The following is a 23,251-nucleotide window of genomic DNA, read 5'->3' as shown; positions in this document are numbered from 1 at the left end:
TACTGGCATGGTAGTTGAGAAAATTCCCTGAAACACTATGTTAATACATTTAAATTCACTTACATGCATTAATGGTAACATGCATTATATGTATTTAACTAAATTAGCCATACATCCTGTAATGTTTTCCCACGTGTCAGATTCCTGGGGTTTACATGATGCTGATTAAGCAGGTAAAAAAGTAACGTATATTTTAGTTTTCTCAGGTTACAGGTTTTTGTTTTTGCACAACTCTCAGGAGACTGAGGTAAGCATATACATAAAAGTTGACAAAAAAGTAAAAACACTACTGTCAATAGTATATGGACATCTACAAAACAACACTGTACAATAATAAAATTATGGCTTATTACATGTAGTTCTACACAAAAAGTATAGAATATAGCTTCTTTAGCCTGACTGACGGAAGTATTAGATAAAGTGAAAATGGTGGTGCAACGTCACCTTTAAACTTCAAGAAAGGCCATAACTAGTGTATGTTTACGGATATTGCTTGAGATTTTTACTTTAATATACACATCTGTCAACAATGGGTGTTGCTGAAAGCTCATTCAGAGGGTGAATCCTTATTCGTTTGTCCAAATATCATTTGACTTTAAAGTGCACCTATTATGCCCCTTTTTACAAGATGTAATATTGGTCTTAGGTGTCCCCCAGAACGTGTCTGTGAAATTTCAGCCCAAAATACCCCACAGATCATTTATTATAACATCTGAAAAATGTCATTTTGGGGGCGTTTCTACAAAAGAGCTATTTTGTTGTGTATCACTTTAAATGCAAATTACCTGCATATTCCCGCCCCGTTTTCAGAACAGGACGTAGTGTACACATCTGGAACACGGTGCTAATCGATTAAAATACTTTGACAGCATATGCACACAAATATGGTTAGTAGGCTAAGCACTATAACGACATGACATACACAAAGCAGTCTGGAGAGAAATGACTTGCGCAGACACAAAGTAGCTAGATTTTGAGGCACATTACCTTAAAAAATAGAAGTAATCCGCTGTGTCCTCAGCAGCTCAGATGTTGGGAGAAAATAAAACAATTATGTTCAGTCTTACATCCAAACACAAAACACCAGGATTGCTTTGCGAAACATTATTAATGTTACAGCTGCTCAAACAAGGAAAAAATGGAGGACAGCATAAGAGCATAAGCATACAACTGCTTAGGGCAGAAACTATGCACTGTAAAAAAAAAAAAAAAAAAAAAGTTGAGCCAACTTAAAATTTTAAAGCAACCAGCTTTTTGCTGATTTTTGAGTTCTCTCAGCTTATTTTTGTAGGAGATTCTCAACTTTTTGTTGTATAAACTTAAAACAACAAGTTGAGAAAACTCAAAAATCTGCTGAAGTTTGTTGCCTTAAAATTCTAAGTTGGCTCAACTTTTTTTTTTTTTTTTACAGTGTGGCAATGCAAGGCTGTCATTCAGCTGCCATGGGCGGGGTAAAGGCAATGTGATGTCATATTTACATTTACATTTAGTAGACGCTTTTAGAAGCAATCAAAACCAACAAAAGAGCAATGGTATGCAAGTGCTATGACAAGTCTCGGTTAGCACCGTACACGTAGCATATTTTTATTTTAAAGAAAACAAGAAAGATAGAATACAGAAGAAAGCAACCCGGTGTTTTTTTGTTTGTTTTTTCTAAAGAAACAAGTAGATAGAATAGAAAAAGCTAGTGTTAGTTTTTAAAGAAAAACTAGCAGTTAGAGAATAAATATGCAATTGATATAGGGTCAAGTGTGTGTGTTTTTTTAATAAAAAGAAGACAGAATTAGAATAGAGAGTGCTAGAGTTAGAGAATCAAATAAAGATGGAAGAGATGTGTTTTTAGCTGTTTCATATTGCTTAGAAAATCAAAACGGCAGGCCTAGTGAGACTGATTTGGTTTAATGGGGAAAATAAGAAAATAAAAAGGAGTGGGTTTAAAAAATAAGGAGTGGGTTTATTTTTTATCATTGTAGAGTGGTTCACGCAACACCAATGCACATTTATATCCAACACCATGTAAAAGTGGATTTTGCATAATAGGTGCCCTTTAATATGTAAACATTTTGCTGAAAATATGGAGGTAGCTTTTTTTTCATTGGTATGATTCAACAGCTTTTATACTGCTACTAAAGAGCTAGATAGTGACCTTAAGAAGCAAGAAAAAGATACGCTGCTTTGAAAGCTTTTTTTTTGTGGAAAAGAGTGTTAATGGATTTGAGGTACAGTACAGTAATATATATATATATATATATTTTATTCATTTTTAATTGTAATATCCTTCTATTGCACTTTAGCTAGTCCTGAAAGAATATGTTTCATCATAAACTATTGAAGTAGTAGTTTTAATTAAGGTCCTATTAGTTCTCAGGCTAAAATTATTATTCTTTTTTTTAAGGCTTGGATTTTGTAGGAATCTAATGTACAGCTAAGTGTTTGTTTCTATATCCCTTGCAGTGATAATTCAGGATTTTGGAGCAACTACAGGAAGTTGCTGCCAGAAGACTTCCCTTTGTTAATGTCAAACTGGACGCCAGAGTCACCGGAGTTAAGGACATCGGTGGAAATGCTGCTCATAACAGGCGGCTGCGACTAGAAAAAGACAGGTAAGAGTGTGAGACAGAGAGACCTTGGGAATATGAAATGTGTCAAAAGGCATACAGCTTTACTTTTATATTATTCATTTTCAGCAATGAGTAGCACATTTTTTGCAATTTGTTAAAAAAAAGTCCAAATGTAACGTGAAGTTGCTGTAGGCCTGGACAGTTAAAACAGGCAGATGTTAATAGAAAAAAATAAACAATAAATACTATCATATGACCCCTTTAATGATTTAACAGGCTGGCAAGGGCAGAAAAGATTAGGTGTTACCTCAGGCTGAGGTGTGAGCAGTGGTGCAGTTGGTGGCAATTCATTCATATTTATCCCTGTGGGTTCAGGCCCAGGAGGAGCACTATTCATTACTGGCGTATAGTTCTGAGGACACACACAGTATCATGTTATACAAATGTATACACAATTGAGCACATAAACATAAAGACTGACTAAATTAATTTGTGTGGATATTTGAATACAAGTGACATTGAAAGAAAGTAACAGAAAAAAATCACATATAGTAAATATACATTGATTCAAAAAAATTTATAGAAAGACAAATATTAGTAGAATTGCAATTGTGAAAAAACACTTAAGTGTTGTCCCCTTCAGAACTATTAATGCATTTTAAATAGCTCTTTATCTTTATATATTACATTACAAATAAACAGATAGAAATAAATGTAAAGCAAAGGATGAAAAGCAAAGAGATTTGCAAAAGATTTTGGATGTACCACAGGTGCAGAAGGGTTATACTGGGGTGGGGGGGCATTCCACGGGGGCGGCTGAGCAGGGGGAAGTCCAGGTCCAAAGTCAGGAGGATAGACAGGGTTTTGAGGCACATACTCAGGATAAAAGCCCTTAAAAAGAGAACATGCACAAAACTGATTTTTACAGTTTAATTTTAAATAAATAAATAAAAAACTTTACTGGTTTATGTACTCACTGCTCTCTTTGCTTTATTTATGTATTTATTTTTAAATCCTTAATTAAGTTTTACATGGTTATACTGGTCCACAAGCTAAAAACCAAACCACAATTCATGTAGGTCTTCGGGACTTGCTTTCCACTGCTTGCTTCTACATTGTTTTTCTATGTAATACGGCTGCCCCCTAATAGTCGACTAATTGTTAGTCGACCGGAATTCTCAGATTATGTAATTATATCAGTGTCGCCGACTTCATCTCTTAAACTGAGAACAAAGAAAGCACGTGTTTATCAGTAAATTATTCAAATGTTAATGCAGCCTCCTTACTGTTTTTCCCGGACACATTCATAATCATTACTTCTGCAGTGCGTTGTGGCAAGCTTTATGTGTGCGCTTGAGTGCTTATTAGGCTTTGTTGGCAATTAAAGGCTCATTATAATGATTTAAATGGTTTATTAATAAATGTGCGATTAGTTGACTAGCGCTTAAAATGAACAACTACTAGTCGACCAGAAAAATCCTTAGTCGAGGGCAGCCCTACTGTGTAAACATGCATTAGATGGATGCCTTTGTCAGTTGCTCTCGGCCTCTCGCATCTAGCACCTTTTGCTGCAACTCGCATGACACATCATTCCAAAATCATGTTGCTCGAATAAACTTTTAAAAAATGAGTCTCTCTGACCCTGCATTATTTTCCCATTCTGCTATTCTAGAGCTAACTAAACAAATTGGAACTTGTATTGAAAAATTTCAAAAGTTGCTGCCACCTCAGGATGAACTTTTTGTAACATTCCTTATTTGTCACTTTGGGTAGAAGGATCTGCTGTCAATCTCAGTGTATGTGAACTCACAGGGTTAGGAGGAACAGCAGGTTGTCCGCTCGACCCTGGTGAATAAGGATAATGAATCTGACCTTGATCTGGATGAGGCGGATAACCAGCAATGTAGCCCTTTAGTCAGAAACAACAAACTATTAATAGTAATTACACCAGCTGCAATAACTAGATTATTCTAATGTCACTTAGCATGGATCTGTCACAAAGAGTTTACAAAGTGTTTTTTTTGTTCTTAATTGATTTTGTTTGCCTTTTTTGTTTACAGGATAGTGGAGAATGGACAGGAAAGTGCATGGAGAGAGGCAGACTCTATTTTACCTGGCCAGGGTCTCCAGGACCTACAGGACCAGCAGGATTAGTCACAGTGTTGCTGCAAGGTATAGACACTGGTTCAGTGTTGGACTGCCCTGTTTGTGTGTCTGATTTAGATGTCCGGCAGCTTTTGCAGATTCTCTTTCTGCAGCAGAAGCAGATTCCTCCAGGAATCCCAAGCAGCAGCAGAGCTATAAGACCCTTATTAGAGGCAGAGTCATGTTGATCTACAAAGATATTTGAAGAGGTGAAAGAAGAACAGACACCAAGAGATGTAGTAATGCACGAAACCCCATTCTCTAAAATAAAATAAAACATTTTATTTGAATATACACAACCATTTAACATTTTTTATTGTTTTGCAAATCGTCTCTTATGCTAACCAAGGCTGCATTTTTGTATAAAAAAATACTGTAAAAACAGTAATATTGTAAAATAATATTTACAATTTAAAATAAGTGTTTTATATTTTAATACACTTTAAAATGTAATTTATTTTGTGATGCCAAAGCCAATTTTTCACCAGCCATTACTCCAGTTTTCAGTGTCACGTGATCCTTCAGAAATCATTCTAATATGCTGATTTGATGCTCACGAAACATTTCTTATTATTATCACGGCTACATATTTATGTGGAAAATGTGATACATTTTTTTGCTGTATTCTTTGATGAAATAAAGTTAAACAGAACAGCATTCATTTGAAATAATGTTTTGTATAAGCGTTTTGATCAATTTAAACAGTCACTTTTGATCATGCATCCTTGCTAAATAAAAGTATTAATTTATTTGAAAAAATATGTCATTTTAAAAGACTTTGAAAAAAAGTATTTTCTTACCCACTAATATCATTGTATTGTTTGAGACGAGTCTTCCTTTGAGATCGGTGAGCTCGTATCTGCCTAAATCTGATGCATTTACATTGAGAATCTGAATGGTTTCGCGGTTCACTTTAAGCCGGTTGATATAGTCAGGGTAGTTCCGTCCCACAGGAACTCCACTCTCCACCAGGGTGACAGATGAATAATTGCTGTAAAATTTAAGTGTGGCATCACTCTGCTTGAGTCCTGCCAGAGATATGCTCAGAGTTTCACCTGCGACACGATCAGTGATTTCTCTGCTGGCTGTAGAGAAGGACAGATAGTGAGGATATGTGGACAGTCACAGAGATATTATTCTGAGATAGAGGTTCAAATTACTACTCACTCTTGACCTTCACTATATAACTGGAGATAGCAGAACCAAAGTGATTGTACAGGTTGTAGCTTCCCTGATCGTCAAACGTAACATGTCTGATTCTGAACGTCCAGCCCTTACTGGCGCTGCTCACTTCGCCTTTACTGGGTTTACTTGGCCGGGAAGACAAGGTTTTGTGTTCCCAGATAGTAAATTCTTCATTCTCATCAGCACTAATAAAATCCAACTTCTTTGTCCTCTCAGGAAGATCCAGAGTAAACTGATGGCCGTGGATTACAAGCCTCTGAGATATTGCAGAGACTGACACTGAGGGAGAAATTTTCTTTAGAATTGTAAGATGAGTTCTTTTGAAATGGCAGTTAGCATTGTGTAGGCTGTATACTTAAATTAACACATTATTCAACTTGTCCTGTTATTCTTGTGCATGTTCAGTATGGTTAATAAGCAAATGTTGTAATACCTGCACAAACAGCAGTTACAAGGAGGGTCCAAATACTCAGCATCACTCAGAAAAGATCTATCAGTATTGCAGATAGATTCTGAAAACACATTACATTAAAACATCAACCTGATTGTCTTAAACAGATAAAGCCAATATGCTTGTTTCTAAAAATCTGAATAAATCAGATGCCATATGCATGCATTAATCAGAATTTGGCGTCATTTAAACACTTTTTTCAGAGTATTCCCACGCTCTAAAAACACCGGGTAAAAAGCCATTTGGGTTGATTTTAGCCCAACGGCTGGGGGAATATAGGGCAGAACACATGTTGACATATGCCTGCATAAATCAGAATTATGGGTCATCTAAACACCTTGTTCAGCGTATCTCCTGATAATTTGTTTTTTTCTGTGTGCATCCAAACAAAAGTAATACTGGCTGATATAAAACTTATAAAGCCTGTCTTATCATATTTGATACATGAATTTCTAAGGTCTCTAAATTATCAGCATGATTAAAACTTTGCAGAAAAACTTGTTGTACACAATCTATTACATATCTTCTCTGATGGATAGTTCATACTTTTTTGCAAGTAAAAGGCCTTCTAGTATAATTCTAAAAATGTCCACCTTTAGGGTGAGGTACTTGTATAAATCTTTACTGATTTTTATAAAGTAAACATATGAATACCCTTTATATTGTTAGTAATATTTCAAGACAAACACTTACTGGACTGAAGCGACTTATAAGTTTACTTGATTATCCATACATAATTATTTATAAAAATCATGGTGAAATGTATCATATATGATACATCAGGCTTTTAAAGAATGTTGAACATCTCTCGGTCATTATTGTATCGCACTGAACCCCATATGGAATCTATGTTATATTTTCAAGAGAAAGATGAGAAACAGTCGATCCAACAATCCAGACGAGCTGAAGGCTCAATAGTGCCTCAGCAGAACCACAGGCTGATCGCTTCCATGCCACACCTCACTGATGCTGGAGCCCTGACCAAGTACTGAGTGCATAAATGAACATACTTTAAAGAACTTGAACTTTTCTGTTTTGCAAATCTTTTTTTTGATTGATCTTAGCAAATATTCTAATATTTTGAGATACTGATTTTTGACTTTCATGAGCTGTAAGCTCTAATCATCAAAATTAAAAAAATTTTTTTTTTTTTAGAAATGGCTTACTTTACATGCAATGAATCTAAAATATATATGAAATGTTCACTTTTTTAAATAAGTAACAAAAAAATGCAGTTTTATTCTATTTTTTTTAGATGCACCTGTAGTACAGTTTATATAATATGGTGCATAGGATGCTCTTAAGTAAACTGGAACTCCCACACAAATGGCGGCTATGGTCTGCTTTCCTGAAGGGCGTCAGATTAAATGATTGGGCCAGATCTTCGGTGACATCATTATGCAACGCGCGAAAGCACGAACTAATTAGATTTAGTTATGCCGAAAAACCCAATAAATGAACGAAGAAACAGCAACAACAGGTTATTAAAAAAAAAAAAGTCACTACATTTTATAGCTTACTCTTGTATGAGACGCAAATCTGTCTGCGCTTTTTAGATTTCGATTTCATCTCAACAATGCTTCGAAAAAACTTAAACCAAAAAAGCAGTGGGAAGTGTTAGCAACAACTAAAACAATTAATGTTTGACTAAATATAGCCATCTTAGGCGCCTGTTAACAATAGGAGGGTGGCTGTTAACAAAAACGCGCACGCGCCTATTGCGTGGATTATTAGCCTATTACTTTTATTGTAAAGCGAAAAGAGAAAACAGATGTATTAGGATTTAAAACAGCATCGTTTACAGAAAAAACTACTTTGCATAAGGAAAATAAGCTTTGAATCGCGTAATACTAGCGTTAGGTTATTTTCCCAATTTTAACAATGTTCTTCTCACAAAAAGATCATAGCCTACTCACAGTTTGATGGCTGTTTCCGTTGTAAATGTAGGATTTCAGCGTGTATCGAGAGCTGTAGATTACTGTCGGTAGGAGTGTCCTGTGGGAGTCTAGCAGAGTTTAACTCGGCCCCTCTGCTGTCGTGCAGACTAACCGCCCCGGGCTCATTCCGCTCCTCGTCTTGACAAATTTGGTTGCAATGGACGATTAATGCTTTTGTGAGGATTGATGTGTGTGTAGGCTTGGGCTGAGTATTTCAAAGAAGAAAATATCGCAAGAAATGTGGCAACTGTAGCCTGCCCATCCCAGTTTGTTAGAAATATGATCCTTACCGCAAATGTCGAAGAGCAGAACCTTACAACATATTGTCCCCTAAATGTGTGGTAGCTGACAATGTCCCTTCATTGCGATTGACTATTTGTTTTCTTGTGGATGTTGATTTAGTCATTTTAAAATAAATACAGGGGTAACCATCACACCAATTAATTAATTTGATTCCTCAAACCTAATTCATATTTCCAAATATAGAGGAGACTAGGACTGGACCATCTATTTATGTTAGCTCTTCAGCTGTTCCTTCTATATTTCTGTAACGGCTAGTTGTCTCCATTCATAGACAAGCCCTAACAGAGGACCACACTAATTCAGACTGTCATATAAACAAACCCAACAGGATACATATGTCACAGGCGTGGCTAAAGGACCCCTCCCCTCCCAGCATGCATCTGTCGATGCTTATGCTCATGAGTACTTTGTGGCAGGGATGCATGTAACAATTAAAACATAAAATAATGGTTAAGAAGCAGTAGCATCAGTGCATTAAATATACGAGCAAAGTTTCTAAGGAGATTTCTGCTATAGAGGTGTTGTATGAAAGCTTATTTCTGCCACAGGATTAAAAAAAGGTTATTGTGAGATTATTTTTTATTAATTTAGATAGATTCTAATTCTATCAAAATTGTATTTAATGAGGATTGCTTTTCTTATAAATGCATTGACGTCTGTCAAATCTATTCATTTCACTATGTATTTTGTTACAAGAAATGGTCAAAAATAAAATAAAACTACTTTCACTGGCATGATTATTTCCTCGCCAGTGACTGAATGCGTGTTGTTCATGTGCTGCAGCAGGTCTAATTCAGTGGCTCTGGAGCTGGAGTAATGAGAGACCATAAGCTCAAAGATCTGCTGTTTACATCGCACAGCTTCAGAATACAACCGACCATGAGATCAAATTGTGGATAAACCATCACCTTGGATCTATCCATCTCTCATACGGTAAGATCGGCTTGCCGTTTAAAGCAACATTGAACACATGAATTGAAACACAAATTCTATAATTACCGTTTATATAAACTAGGTGATTCAGAAGCAACTGAATCGCGTTTGTTCAGTTCACAGGTTGTCCTCATTTATGTCGTTCGTCGGGTTTTATGTTGCAACGCCGTGCTTCTGCAGTAACGGGACACTGCCGCTATTATTAGTGACTCCATCAATTCCCATAAATCCACATTTTCATTAGATATGAAAAATGATCACTGTAAATGCTTTTAGCATGTACTGTGCTGAAAGAAAATTAATGTATCTCTTCGTAGCTTTCTGGTCAATGCGAGAAAATTCCTTAAGCTGCAATAGTGTTAGCCTACATTTGTAATTATTGTTTATAAAGGTGTTGTTTTAATAAATTATCATTCAATGCTAAGCTCTTTAAGAGCTTTCATAGTTTATAGCATTGAATGCTACATTTTTATTCCCAAATGTCTATGTAATTCTGCTAGTTCTCTTATTTATGAGTTTCAGATGACTCTAATTGAGATTCTGTTGCTCTTTCATGACATTATTCATCACATGAGCACGGGTGAATCCCCTGTGAAATCTCAATTAGATTATCAACTAACCAACATCACATGCAACCGATCCGTCTACAACCCTTATGCATCAAAATGAATAGAAAAGATATCCTAGATAAATATCCTCTATGCACAATAATGACCATTAGTCATTGTATAACCCCAAGAAATGCAACAAATAAGCACACTTATCATTTGTTCTTCAATTTGCATATATATATGGATGTACTTATCTCTAAGTTACTTTTAGTTGTAATGTTTACATTGTACTGTTTATTGTTGAAGTCTGATATTTGAACACATTATGTTTCAGGCTATCATGGGATGCCTCTTCCGAAGTGAGGAGATGTGTCTGGTCCAGCTTTTCCTCCAGCAAGGTTCAGCTTACAACTGCATCAGTGAGTTTGGGGAGCAGGGCTTAGTCGAATTCAGAGATGTGAGTTTGATGGATACAGCTTTTATTTTTATTTATGCTTTTATTCAGCAAGGACACATTAAATTGATCAGAAGTGAGCGATAAGAATTTGACATTGTTATAATAATATTCTGTTGATGTTCTGTATTTCTTTTGAACTTTCTATTCATTAAATTATCCTGAAAAAAAATGAATCACAGTTTCCACAATAATATTACGCAGCAACTGTTCTAAACATTGATAGTAATAAGAAATGTTTCTTAAGCATAATCAGCATATTAGATTGATCATGTGACACTGAAGACTGGAGTAATGCCTGCTAAAAATTCAGCTTTGCCAGCACAGGAATAAATTACGTTTTAAAATATTAAAATATAAATATTATATTACAGTACAATACAATATTACAGTCTTTACTGTATTTAATAATAATAACAATCAAAAACAGACCTGGTGAGCATAAGAGACTTCTTTAAAAAAAAAAATACAAATCTTACCGACCAAGCTTATGTCTACAGATAGAAATTTGTGCTCATATGCTGCCATCACATTTACAATCTGTCTTGCTTTTTTTTGCCTCTTGTTCTGTCTCTCTTGAACCCAATCTTCACAGCTGAACCCAAATGTGAATGCCTTCCAAAGGAAGTTTGTTTCAGAAGTAAGAAGATGTGAGGAGCTGGGGAAAACCTTCAGTAAGTCTCTAAAACCAACCATTGTTTACCTTTATTATTCTGTAATCATTAAATATGCACCATTCAATGACCAGCTACCACTACAACAAGTATTATACAGTTATTTTAACCACTCTCTGACACTCATCATGCATCAAATCATATCATAATCACTGTGCACATCCTCAACATGTTTTCCTCTCCCTCCTTTCCGCAGAGTATCTGGAGCAAGAGATCAGTCGTTCTCTCTATCCTCCTCTGGAAGGGCCTTTACCTACAGCCACACCAATCCCATCAGCCCCGCAGCCCAGAGAGCTGCTCTCCATTGAGGAGGAGAGCGAGAGACTGGCCAGAGAACTCAGAGAGGTGAGAGGAGAAATGAGAAGTAGGCTAAATGAATATCTGGTGTTCCAGAAAGGATATCATGTAGTGCAAGTGGTGATCTTGATCCAGTTAGCATGTAGGTATCAAGGAACAGGGACAGTCTACATAACCAGCTGACCCAGCTCAGTCAGTACAGAGGGGTCCTGAAGCAGAGCATTTTACTACCAACCTCACAGGTAAAAATCTGCCTCTTAGCATGCTTACCTTCATGTCTCTCAGATATCTACCAGTACTTCTCATAATGTTCCTCAAGGTTCCACCTCCAACTCTTGAGACCACAGCACTATTGGACAGCAGGCAAGATATGCGTTTGAGGTGAGGACAATATCATCTAAAAGAGAATGTGATGAACATTTTAATATTCTAAAGAACTTTTTTCCATTCTAAAGTATCTTTTGAATCTCAGTGAAAAGGATCCATGGATGTTAAAGGTTCTTCATGGAACCATCAATGCGAATGAAGAACCTTTATTTTTAAGAGTGTAGTGAGAAACAGACATGTGAATGTTATGGTGCGGTCACATTAACCATTGTTCTGTAATATCTTCTGGGCAAAATGGGGATATTCTAATAGAAATCTGTGCATTTGGGAATGTCACTTAAGGGCGAAAAAGTTGCCCTCTCAGATTTTGCGCATTTACAAGTTGACCAATGGAGTTCTGTGTAAGCTGTGCTTTATATATCTCCAGGCTGTTGACAAGAGACCATTTTTCCCCACAGAATATCTCTGAAATATCACTAATGTAAGGACTTCTTTAGACAAAATTGTCTAAAATCACTTTCAACTTGAACATGAACAAAGTCTGCGTAGGAAACTTTTTGCCTTCACCAAAACTCGCAATTGCACAGAGTGCTATTGAAATGACTGAAATCCACACACAAAATTTCACAGAGCAGCGGTAAGCGTGACAAGTCAAAATATTATTTTCACATTGTGAACAAGTGCGTAACAAGACATTAATAATGCTATTGACATCTTTCCTGCATAGTTTTGTCACTGGCGTGGTCCATCCGTGGAAGGTTCCAGCATTCGAGAGACTGCTGTGGAGGGCCTGTCGTGGTTACATCATTGTAGACTTCTGGGAGATGGAGGAAAGGCTGGAAGTGCCAGCCACTGTAAGAGGGTTGCATTAACTGAATCACATAACTCATTTTGATGAAACTGGCCATATACATATGTTTTTCTTGCTCACAGGGAGAGATGATTCAGTGGACTGTGTTTGTGATCTCTTTTTGGGGAGAGCAGATTGGGCAGAAAGTAAAGAAGATCTGTGATTGGTACATTTATAGCTTAATTTAATTTAATTGTAGCTTACTATAGTACACTTTTATGATATCACATATCTCTCTTTTCATAGTTTCCACACACATACCTTCGTGTATCCAGAGGGTTTGGAGGAGAGAGAAGGAGTACTTCAGGGGCTGGAAAGCAGGATAGTAGATATCAGAATGGTGACTGGAATGTTCCTTTCATTACACAATGACACTCATTTTGAAATAAGACCATGTAGTGGTATCAAAAAATTTCCAGGCACTGTAGAATCACTTAAAATGTATGAATTTCATTGCTTTCAATAATAAAAATAACAAGTGGTACTTCTTTAAGGAAAGACCAGAACACAGAAAGTCTGCTACTCACTTTACTTTTGTAATCTGTACAATTTCCAAGTGAGACGGGATATGTAACGAGAAAAAACATTATATACTAGCATTCAAAAGTTAGAGGTTTGTATATTTTGGTTAAGTTTTTTCAGCAAGGACATATTAAATTGTTCAAAAGTGACAGTTAAGATTAACATTGTACAAAATATTTGATATCAAATAAATGCTGTTTTTTAAACTTTCTATGTATCAACGAATCCTGAAAAAAAGGTTTCCACAAAAATATTAAGTATATTTCACAGTATTATCGTTTTTACTGTATTTTTTGACTAAATAAATGCAGCCTTGGCAAGCACGAGACATTTCTCCCCAAAAGACCCCAAACTTTTGAACAGTAGTATATAATATTACTTTAAAATGTGCATTGATGAACTGTGCACAGAATATTTTGTAAATAATATAAAAAGGAAAATGACATAAAAACTGTATTTAACTATGCTCTTGTCTGTCTGCAGGTGCTATCTCAGACGGAGCAGTATATGCAGCAGCTGCTGTCTCGCTGTGTGTGTCAGATGCCACAGTGGAAGATACGTGTGCAGAAGTGCAAAGCTGTGCAGATGGTGCTCAACCTCTGCAGCCCTTCAGTCACAGAGAAGTGGCCAAACTGCCCCTGCTCCAGAGCGCTCTGATAGAAGGAACGGTAAGATAAGACTATTTAATAAACTGTTTCACACAAAATGTCACAAAAAAGTCAAGCATTAATTTTCAAGTATTGAAGAAGTATAGAGGGTGAGGGATAGCAATGCAGGAAATTACTAATTTTCTCATTTACAGCAGGATTCGGAGCAGTGAATTCTACAATAGATAGTTTTTTTGTCCTTTCTGTTTCTTAGAGAAAGAGTGGTAGCAGTGTGGACTCCTTCTACAACCGTCTACCTGCACTCACATCTCCTCCAACACTCTTTAACACCAACACATTCACTTCCAGCTTCCAGAACATTGTGGATGCTTATGGTGTGGCCAGTTACAGAGAGGTTAACCCAGGTAACTCTCACACACAGTCACATGGAAGCAGGCACAAGTCCTTTTAGTTAACTAAAGCTTGAGATAAACAACCTACGGAAGACATGGAAACCCATCCTAGTAAATGTCTCGTGTTTGTTCCTTTGTCAGCTGTGTACACCATTGTTACTTTTCCTTTCCTTTCAACATCTCCAAACATCGGTGATGTTTGGAGATGTTGGTTACGGTTTACTCATGGCATTGGCTGCTCTGTGGATGATTCTGGAAGAAAGAGACCCTAAGATGAGGAACACTAATGAGGTTTCTTTCAATTTCTATACATATTAATATAAAAAACAGTTGGGCTGCTTAATTTTTTTTCATTGATGAATATAAAGTTCAAAAGAACTTATTATTATTATTGGAAATATAAATTTTCCGTAAAATTTACTTATAAATACCTTTACTTTTAATCAATGTTATGTATTCTTTCTGAATAAAATATTTCTTAAAAATAATCATTACCCCAAACTTTTGAACAGTAGTGTATCTGTGTGTTCTCTGTCTCCATCACTTTCTAGAATGCACTTCAGGTTTGTACAGAATTTTACACTTTCTTCTAGATTTGGCATATGCTGTTTGATGGGAGATATCTGATGCTTCTGATGGGGTTATTCTCCATCTATACTGGGGCTGTTTATAATGAGTGCTTCAGTAAAGGACTCTTTCTTCTGGCTTTCTTCACCTTAAACCCATGATGCAGCACTACAACTGGAGGTACATACACACTATTACATCCAAGGCAAAGATGAACCATAAGGTATATTTCAACTTAAAGATTTAACAGTGTTGTAATGACAAGGATAGAAATGGTGGGAATGTTCAACAGCTTTTTTAGAGCAAGACTATAAAGAATTCACCTAAAAATGAAAATTCATTGATCATTTATTCACCCTCACATCATTCCAAACCCATAAGACTTTCAAATGAAGACATATTTAATGAAACCTGAGAGATTGGTCAATGCAACCAAAACTTTAATGCTTTAAAAAGTTCATAAAGGTATTAAGAGCAGTAAGGCATAAAGGTCAATGTTTACGTGTGAATAAAAGTCTAAATTAATATATAAAGTGACCATGGTTCTTCAGAAGACTTAGATTAAACCATTCAATTAATATGAATTACTTTTACGGTGTCTTTATTAACTTTTTGAAGCATCCGTTTTTTGGTTGTGTAGACTTCAAATGGAGGGACAGAAATCGAAGATGATATAAAGTCTTATGGGTTTGGAATGACATCATTGTAAATGATGACAGAATGTTTATTTGTGGGTGAACAATTCCTTTCGGGTATGTTTTTATGCAGAAATGAACTTTTAAAAATAAATCCACCCTGAAATTTTCGCTGGAGTGAACTGACAACCAGCCTCAAACTCCCCTATATCCTCCATCACTACTAAAATATGTACATCAAACCACTAGAAGCACTAAATAAAACTGCAAATACATATTTTCTTTTCTACACAAGTGTCTCAAACAACCCTTAGACCAGAGTCAAAGCACATAAATTCCTTTATTCTACAGTGTTAATTCATCCCCTTGATTGTCAAGAAGTTAAAGACTTCCTTCCCTTTATGAAATGGTCAGACAGATAAACATCCTGCTTTCTTGGAATAAGACTGTTTAAGGTGTGGTCACATTTACCATTGTTTGACAAATTTTCACAGAAAAAATGCATTTCACCCATCTAAGTACATGCACACAGCAGTGATTATTGAACACGCACACTTTGTGTACTAGGGCTGTAGTACTCGAGTCCGGTCTCGAGGCGTTTTTCTGTCGTCTCGGACTTGTTGGTATTTGGACTCGGACTTGGTCATTGGACACGCCAAATGTTTTAGTTGGTCTCGACCGAGTCCAGCTATGCTTTTTTTCCTCTTTCAAAACAAAACCATTAATCTGGCTCGCTTGTTCGGAAAATGGGTAATGTAATTGGTTTAATTTACAATCCATCTAGAACGGGCATTGCCATTGGTCGCCTGGTAAATGCATGGCTGCTCTGAGTGTGCGTGTTGCGCAGAGGCATAATTCATTTTTATTTTGGCCACAGACACAATGTCGGCGAGTCGCATAATACAGTTTGGTTTTACAAAGTTCATTGGAGTTTTCCCTCTCTTCCACCTGACTTTCCTTTGTTTTTATATAGCTTATAAATGCCTGTGCGCAATTCACCGCATATCAGCGCGCATGCTCTCGATGCTCTCTATGCCATTCACACAGAATGTGCTTTTGTGTTGACAAAGATGCGACGCGGGCAGTGGAATAGGAAATAATGCAAGAAGATTGGAGTTAAACATCTTTTAATAACTAGAGCGCCTCGTTTTTAGAAAGCCGTTTCATGCAGTCAAACTCGTCCATGTTTACATAGAAAAAACTATGGAAAAGCAGCGTAATCGAATAGATAACCTGTGAAGAACAGAACTACTACTGTATGTCTGATATTTCATGTTTGCATCAGGGTGACAGGCTGAAAACCACTGTTCATTGTTTTTACAGAGCATTTATAGTTAATAATAGCACGGTGTTATACCTTTAGTCATTTTGAATTTGAATTACTTGAGAATTTTTTAAGCATTTTTCTTGTATTATTTCTGAACATATAATATGCATAAGAAAAGTTTGTACAAGATATTTAGTGATTTGTTTAACATTTACATCATGATGACAACTTCGCATGTGGTGCACTTAGAATATAATTTTCTTTAACTAGAGGTTTAATTAAAAAAAAGTTGCTTGAATCATGTTGTAGTTATATTTTAATTTGACTAGTTAAAATTGTACAAAATCGAGAATTGGTCAAATATTCTATGAAAATCAATTTATTTATTTATTTATTTATTTGCCACATGGTCCAGGCTAGAAACAAATAAAAAACCTTCCAATTTTTAATTTCTTTAATTTTTCAATCTTTAATTGTCTGTTCTCTAACTGAACTAAATGATTTTTATTTCTACTATTAAAAATGGCCTCAGCTTAACACCTGTAATACTGTCTATATCCCCCTATCCCCGGGGATATATATTGCACCTATATTATATGGCCTAAGGTAAACAGCAAACAAATGCATGCGCGGCCACACAAAGACACACAGAGCTGAAGGTGTTTATATGCCACACAGCCTTGCTTGGGAGGGTTACATTGTACTATGGTTTCTTTAGGACAGGGGTCTTAAAACTTGGTCCTGGAGGTCTGGTGTCCTGCAGAATTCAGCTCCAACCCTTATCAAACACATCTGAAACAGCTAATCTAAGCATGCTAGAAACTTTCAGGCAGGTGTGTTGAGGCAAGTTGGAGCTAAACTCTGCAGGACACCGGCCCTCCAGGACTGAGTTTGGACACCCTGCTTTAGAACAAGTAACAAGTTCAAGAATGGGAACATGTTGATTTATTTTTTAGACTTATGTTGCTTGTTCTTTGTAATATTTTCCATTGGCAGTCCAGAATGTGATTGTTACACTTTAATAAAAATGCTGAAAATGTGAAGTTGCACTTCAGCTTATGCGACTTTAGTGAAACTGCTAAACCTAAAGTAAATAAAATAGCCTAATTTGATCCTACAGTGTTGCTGCACATGCTTTTAGATCATTACAAATAATAATGCAAAATGATTATCTTAGAATAGAAGATATGCTGTCTCTCGTGTCACATAAATTATCAATAGTTAAGTATGTGGTTTTGAAGAAGATGCTTTTATTTTCTTTCTCTATTTTGACTGTCTCATTTGGACTTGGACTTGACTTGGACTCGAACCCCTTGGACTTGGACTTGACTTGGACTCGAACCCCTTGGACTTGGACTTGACTCGGACTCGACAAAGGTGAACTTGACTACAGCCCTATTGTGTACAAACATCTGGAGCAGTGGGCAGCCATTTTGCTGCGGCACCCCGGAAGCAATTAGATGCCTTGTTTAAGGGCGTAACGAGTGTGGAAGAGAGCGCCACCTACATTTCTTACCGGTCCTGACACTCAAACTCATTACCTTTTGAGTACAAGTCTGCCCCTTTATGGTAATTTTAATAGAAATATAAATTGGCAACTGGCTAAAGATTCGCCCAAACAGGTTTAAATGGGTTCAAGCCAGACAAGCAGATTTGCCGTGTTGACCAACAGACAGTTGCTTGGTTTGAAAGTGTCTTCTATGTGAGCTGTGCTTCATACCTCACTACACTATTAGACAGAGGACGCTAACATGAACACACCTATGCTCTGTAAAACCCATCACTTCGTCACTGTCTGTTTGATCTCATTATACACTCACACTCACTTGTGTCTTTTTTCATCTGGACTGGTTCAGTGATGAAACTGAGGAGCAACCAGTACCTCACTTTGGATCCGAACGTAACTGGAGTATTCCAGGGACCATATCCATTCGGCATTGACCCGGTAACCAGGCCTTTAAGCAAATCCCCCTTGTGTCTAGCTCTCTCTGAGGCTTGGATTTGACTGTATCTCGTTTCCTGGTCCTTAGATCTGGAGCCTTGCCAATAACCACCTCACCTTCCTCAACTCCTATAAGATGAAGATGTCAGTCATCATCGGAGTCATCCATATGACTTTTGGAGTCTGCTTGTCTTTCTTCAACTACATGTGAGTCAAGTTACGTAGGTTTCGTTTTTGTTTACATTGATTTGCTTCATATCTCTGATCTGTTCTGTGGATTTTTTCTTGCCATTTTAATGGTATTTTTCCTCAGGTTCTCTGGGGATGTGAGCAGCATGTTCCTGGTGTTGATTCCTGAGCTAGTGTTCATGCTCTGTCTTTTTGGGTACCTTGTCTTCATGGTGGTGTTTAAATGGATCACGTTTGGACCTCAGGATTCATACCGCGCTCCCAGCATCCTAATCCACTTCATTGACATGTTTGTGTTTGCTGAGAACCCAGACAACCCACCACTTTATTCAGGACAGGTGAGACATTCATTCAGTACACTGATTCTTTCAACGTTTTGGTATTGTACTATAGTTTTCTGTCATGACTAATGCATACATGTCATCTCACTGTCTTCAGATGATAGTGCAGAGAGTATTAGTGTGCTTAGCACTGCTGGCAGTTCCAGTGCTGTTACTGGGAAGACCACTCTTCCTGTAATTAAGGCACAGGAATAACAGGAGAATGGTAAGTATTTTAGTCTGTTGTGGCAGATAAAATAAAATAATTTATATATATATATATCATTATGGACACAGTCACACAGTAGGGTCATGACACCGGGGTGGTGATGGCGCAGTGGATAAGACACATGCCTTTGGTGTGAGAGACCTGGGTTCGAATCCACTGTGAGACACCAATGTGTCCCTGAGCAAGACACTTAACCCCTAGTTGCTCCAGAGGCGTGTGACCTCTGACATATATAGCAATTGTAAGTCGCTTTGGATAAAAGCGTCAGCTAAATGAATAAATGTAAATGTAAAATGACAACTGTTATCCAAGATTTGACTCATTAGGGTAACTTTCATCATTTCAATGGCAAGCTTTGTCTGACCAACCGCACTTTCTTTTCTCGATCAGTTTAACCTTAAATGTGACCCTGGACCACAAAACCGGTCTTAAGTGTCAAATTTTAAAAACTGAGTTTTATACATAATCTGAAAGCTATTTTCAGATGAGCTATTTGAAAATCTGGAATCTGAGGGTGCAAAAGAATCTAAATATTGAGGAAATCGCCTTTAAATTTGTCCAAATGAAGTTCTTGCAATGCATATGATCAAGTTTTGATATATTTACGGTAACAAATTTACTAAATATCTGCATGGAACATGATCTTTACTTAATATCCTAATTAATTTTGGCATAAAAGAAAAATCTATCATTTTGACCCATACAATGTATTTTTGGCTATTGCTACAAATATACCCCAGCGACTTAAGTCTGGTTTTGTAACAAATTTGAATATATATTTGAACTTAAATCATAAAAGTATCGCAAAACATAACTAGGTCTAGCTAATGCATTTGCATATTCCAGAGTGACCAGGTGATGCCCTTACCACTAAGGGAATGTGGCTCTTTTCGCAGAAGTGTAGAATGTCCTTCCAGCAATTTGTCATATTCAACATTGCAGTTTCTCCCATACTGTGTCTGATTGAAAGGTGTTGACCCTGTTTCTCAGTTACAGGAGGAGCAGCGTCCCCTAGTCACAGACACCAGCTCTATAAACGCTCAACTAGGAGACCTAGAGGGAGGAGGAGGAGGAACAGAGGATCAGGTGAGAAAGAGAAAATATCAAGACACATTTCACAAATAAAGCTCAGCATTAGCGGAGTCAAGAAAAAAGGTGAAAGACTAACTTTCCAGTTGAAAGCGTTAATTTTTCATTCTTTCATAGCGGAGCTACTAAAATATTGTATGCTTCTTAACCTTTACAGGAGTTTGATTGCACGGAGGTTTTTATGCACCAGGCGATCCATACCATAGAGTTCTGCCTGGGCTGCATCTCTAACACCGCTTCGTACCTTCGACTTTGGGCCCTCAGCCTCGCACATGCACGTATGCAAACACTCACAAGCATCCATGAGTATTGCATGTTCACTTATCCACCTTAAATATTTCATACAAGTGAGTTCAGCCATTTGTAACTTGAATATGTGAAGCTAGTTTTAGTGTTTACTGCACTTTGTTAGGCTAATGAATTGGAAGTCTCACACATTCACAGAAAATACATCTGCATTGCAAAATAAGGTGGATGCTTAATTAGTTCTGTATTTGTGTGCATTAGAGCTGTCTGAGGTTCTCTGGGTGATGGTGATGAGAATTTCACTCTCATGGCAAGGCTATGTGGGATCTGTGATTCTGTCAGTCATCTTCTCTGTCTTCGCCATGCTCACTGTCTCTATCCTGCTGGTAATGGAGGGGCTGTCAGCCTTTCTGCATGCTCTGCGTCTGCACTGGTGAGAAAATCGCAAAAATAAACCAACTTGTGCAGTGGTTCTCAACCAGGGGTCTGGTTCCACTAGGGGGCCCCAGTAAGATTTAGTTATATTATCTTAATTAAAATGATTAAAAAAAACAAAAACTGAATTTTGTCAAACCATGGCTACTCCAAAATAATACTGAATCATTTCTTCTTAATAAAAAGAAGCAAACGCTTCTGTCTAGTAAAAACCATTAAGTGTAAAAGCATACTGAATAGTGTATTGTACATTATTTAGAATGCAAACAATTCTTATGAGCCACCTTAAAAATAACCAGGTGTTGCCTAGAGGCTGACAGAATGTGTTTGCAAGTGATAGCTTACTGTTCTGCAACAATTAACAAACATGCATCTGGGAATGGAGATGCAGTATGCAGTTTTATTGTAAGTAAACATTGCATGGCAACAAGGGAACAACACAGGAATCATAGTTATGTTATGTGAGTTTATTAAATGTCATTGATTGAGGTTTATAGCAAGTGTTAACAGTGATTTAACAACTTTTAAACTGAGGATGTAGAGTGGGGTTGCTATAAACCAGTAAGGTTAATTTGATAGAGACTAACCACCCCGTCTCTCTTTTTGTCAATCACACCCCCCACCACACACAACACACTGCATTAACCTGCCCCACCACCACAATCCTGCAGGGGGGCTTTACAACTTACAGTATTTCAAAAGTTACACAGTTCCAGTCAGCCAGTAAACCACAGTATCTTACTGGATTACATAGGATTTCTGCAGCTGACCTAATGAGGAGTCATTTAGAATGTCAAGACCAAACATTCCAAATATTCTTTCTTTATGAAAGTTGACATGCATCTGATTCATGGCCTTAAAGGGGCAGTTCACCCAAAAATGAAAATTCTGTAATTTTTTCATGTCATTCCAAAGCTGTAAGAGTTTTTTTTTTCTGTTAAAATATATTTTGAAGAATGTGGGTAACCAAACAGTTGACAGTAACCATTAACTTCTAAACTATGAAAAACAAAATACTATGGAAGTCAATGGCTACTGTTATCTGTTTGGTTACCCACATTCTTCAAAATATCGTATTTTGTTATCAGAAAAAGTAAAAAAAAAAAAATCTATAGGAACAAAATGAGGGCGAGAAAGTGACAGAATTTTAATTATTGTGTGAACTGTGCTATTAAGGTGTCACTTTCACCACTGTATGGCCAATTTTCTCTGGCAAAATCCAGTCATTTTGATAGGAATTCACACTGGCGGTAGGTTTCCCCCAAGCAGATTTAACAACAGCTACAAGTTAGTCTCGCAAATTCACCATGTTGACCAACAGAAACTGCTTGGTTTGAAAGTGACTTTTGTTCTTTGTGAACCGACGTTCCATTTCATGTCACAATATGGAGGTCTTTTTTTGTTTTGGTTTGCTCCTCACTGTATTATTGAAGCGTTTCTAAGCTAAAGCTCTGTGTCTACACTCCTCTTCAACAGGGAGCAGTAAATCTGGTCAGATACACTAGCTTCAAATTAGGGCCCCCTGCAGGGCTATGGAGTCATAACAACAAGTGCTGTATAGTGTTGTGTGTGGCGCAGTGATTAACAGAAGGGGGACAGGGTGCTTAATCTCTCTTATCTACACCAATATGTGTAGTTCTAAGTGTAGTTTACATTAATTGATATTCATAGCAAATATTCACTATGAAGAATCAATCGCCAGTTATGGGGATTTTGGCACCTTTATTGAATTTTCGAGGTGCGTGTAAAACTTACTCTTGATGAAGAGTTTAATAAGAATTTATTTTTCCCATTTGATGCAGGGTGGAATTTCAGAACAAATTCTACAGCGGATCTGGATACAAGTTCAACCCTTTTTCCTTTGCATCAATTCAGCATCTAGAGTAAATGTAAATATTCTCTGTAACAATGTTTTTATAATTCATTTTAAAGCTGGATGTGTTAACCCCTAGTAGGTAAGGATTATTCATTAGAGGGTTTGTTCACCCTGAAATGAAAATTGTCATTAACTCACCCTCATGTTGTTCCAAACCTGTATGACTTGGTTCTGTGGAAAACAAAGTGAGATGTTTTGAAGAAAAGGTCCTCGCTACAGAGCCAATAGACAGAGCTTGATGTCCAACTCCCCTATGGGTGGAGATT

General features: G+C 36.9%; 1 protein-coding gene and 1 pseudogene across 2 annotated transcripts; one reads left to right on the top strand and one right to left on the bottom strand.

Annotated features, from left to right (window-relative positions):
* Positions 1 to 2,399: 2,399 nt before the first annotated feature.
* Positions 2,400 to 9,410, bottom strand: LOC306873733 (uncharacterized protein; the record flags this gene model as incomplete). Its single annotated transcript, XM_079423219.1, has 8 exons — positions 2,400 to 2,589; positions 2,869 to 2,973; positions 3,327 to 3,452; positions 4,372 to 4,470; positions 4,675 to 4,895; positions 5,507 to 5,791; positions 5,874 to 6,147; positions 9,306 to 9,410. 8 exons carry the CDS (start codon positions 9,408 to 9,410, stop codon positions 2,479 to 2,481), a joined length of 1,326 nt encoding a protein of 441 aa, XP_079279345.1. The 3' UTR covers positions 2,400 to 2,478.
* A 996-nt stretch (positions 9,411 to 10,406) lies between these two features.
* LOC306874147 (V-type proton ATPase 116 kDa subunit a 3-like) lies at positions 10,407 to 22,996 on the top strand (annotated as a pseudogene). Its single transcript has 20 exons — positions 10,407 to 10,523; positions 11,116 to 11,194; positions 11,391 to 11,539; positions 11,638 to 11,733; positions 11,811 to 11,872; positions 12,546 to 12,672; positions 12,752 to 12,834; positions 12,915 to 13,008; positions 13,674 to 13,858; positions 14,052 to 14,202; positions 14,332 to 14,481; positions 14,784 to 14,937; positions 18,516 to 18,604; positions 18,690 to 18,808; positions 18,915 to 19,128; positions 19,229 to 19,336; positions 20,330 to 20,425; positions 20,586 to 20,706; positions 20,936 to 21,107; positions 22,912 to 22,996. The product of its transcript is annotated as a V-type proton ATPase 116 kDa subunit a 3-like (transcript).
* The last annotated feature ends 255 nt before the right edge of the window (positions 22,997 to 23,251 follow it).

Source organism: Barbus barbus (assembly GCF_936440315.1).
Source record: "Barbus barbus genome assembly, chromosome: 8".
Taxonomy (NCBI): Eukaryota; Metazoa; Chordata; class Actinopteri; order Cypriniformes; family Cyprinidae; genus Barbus; species Barbus barbus.
The sequence above is the reverse complement of the archived record's forward strand: the minus strand, read 5'-3'. Positions and strand labels throughout refer to the sequence as shown.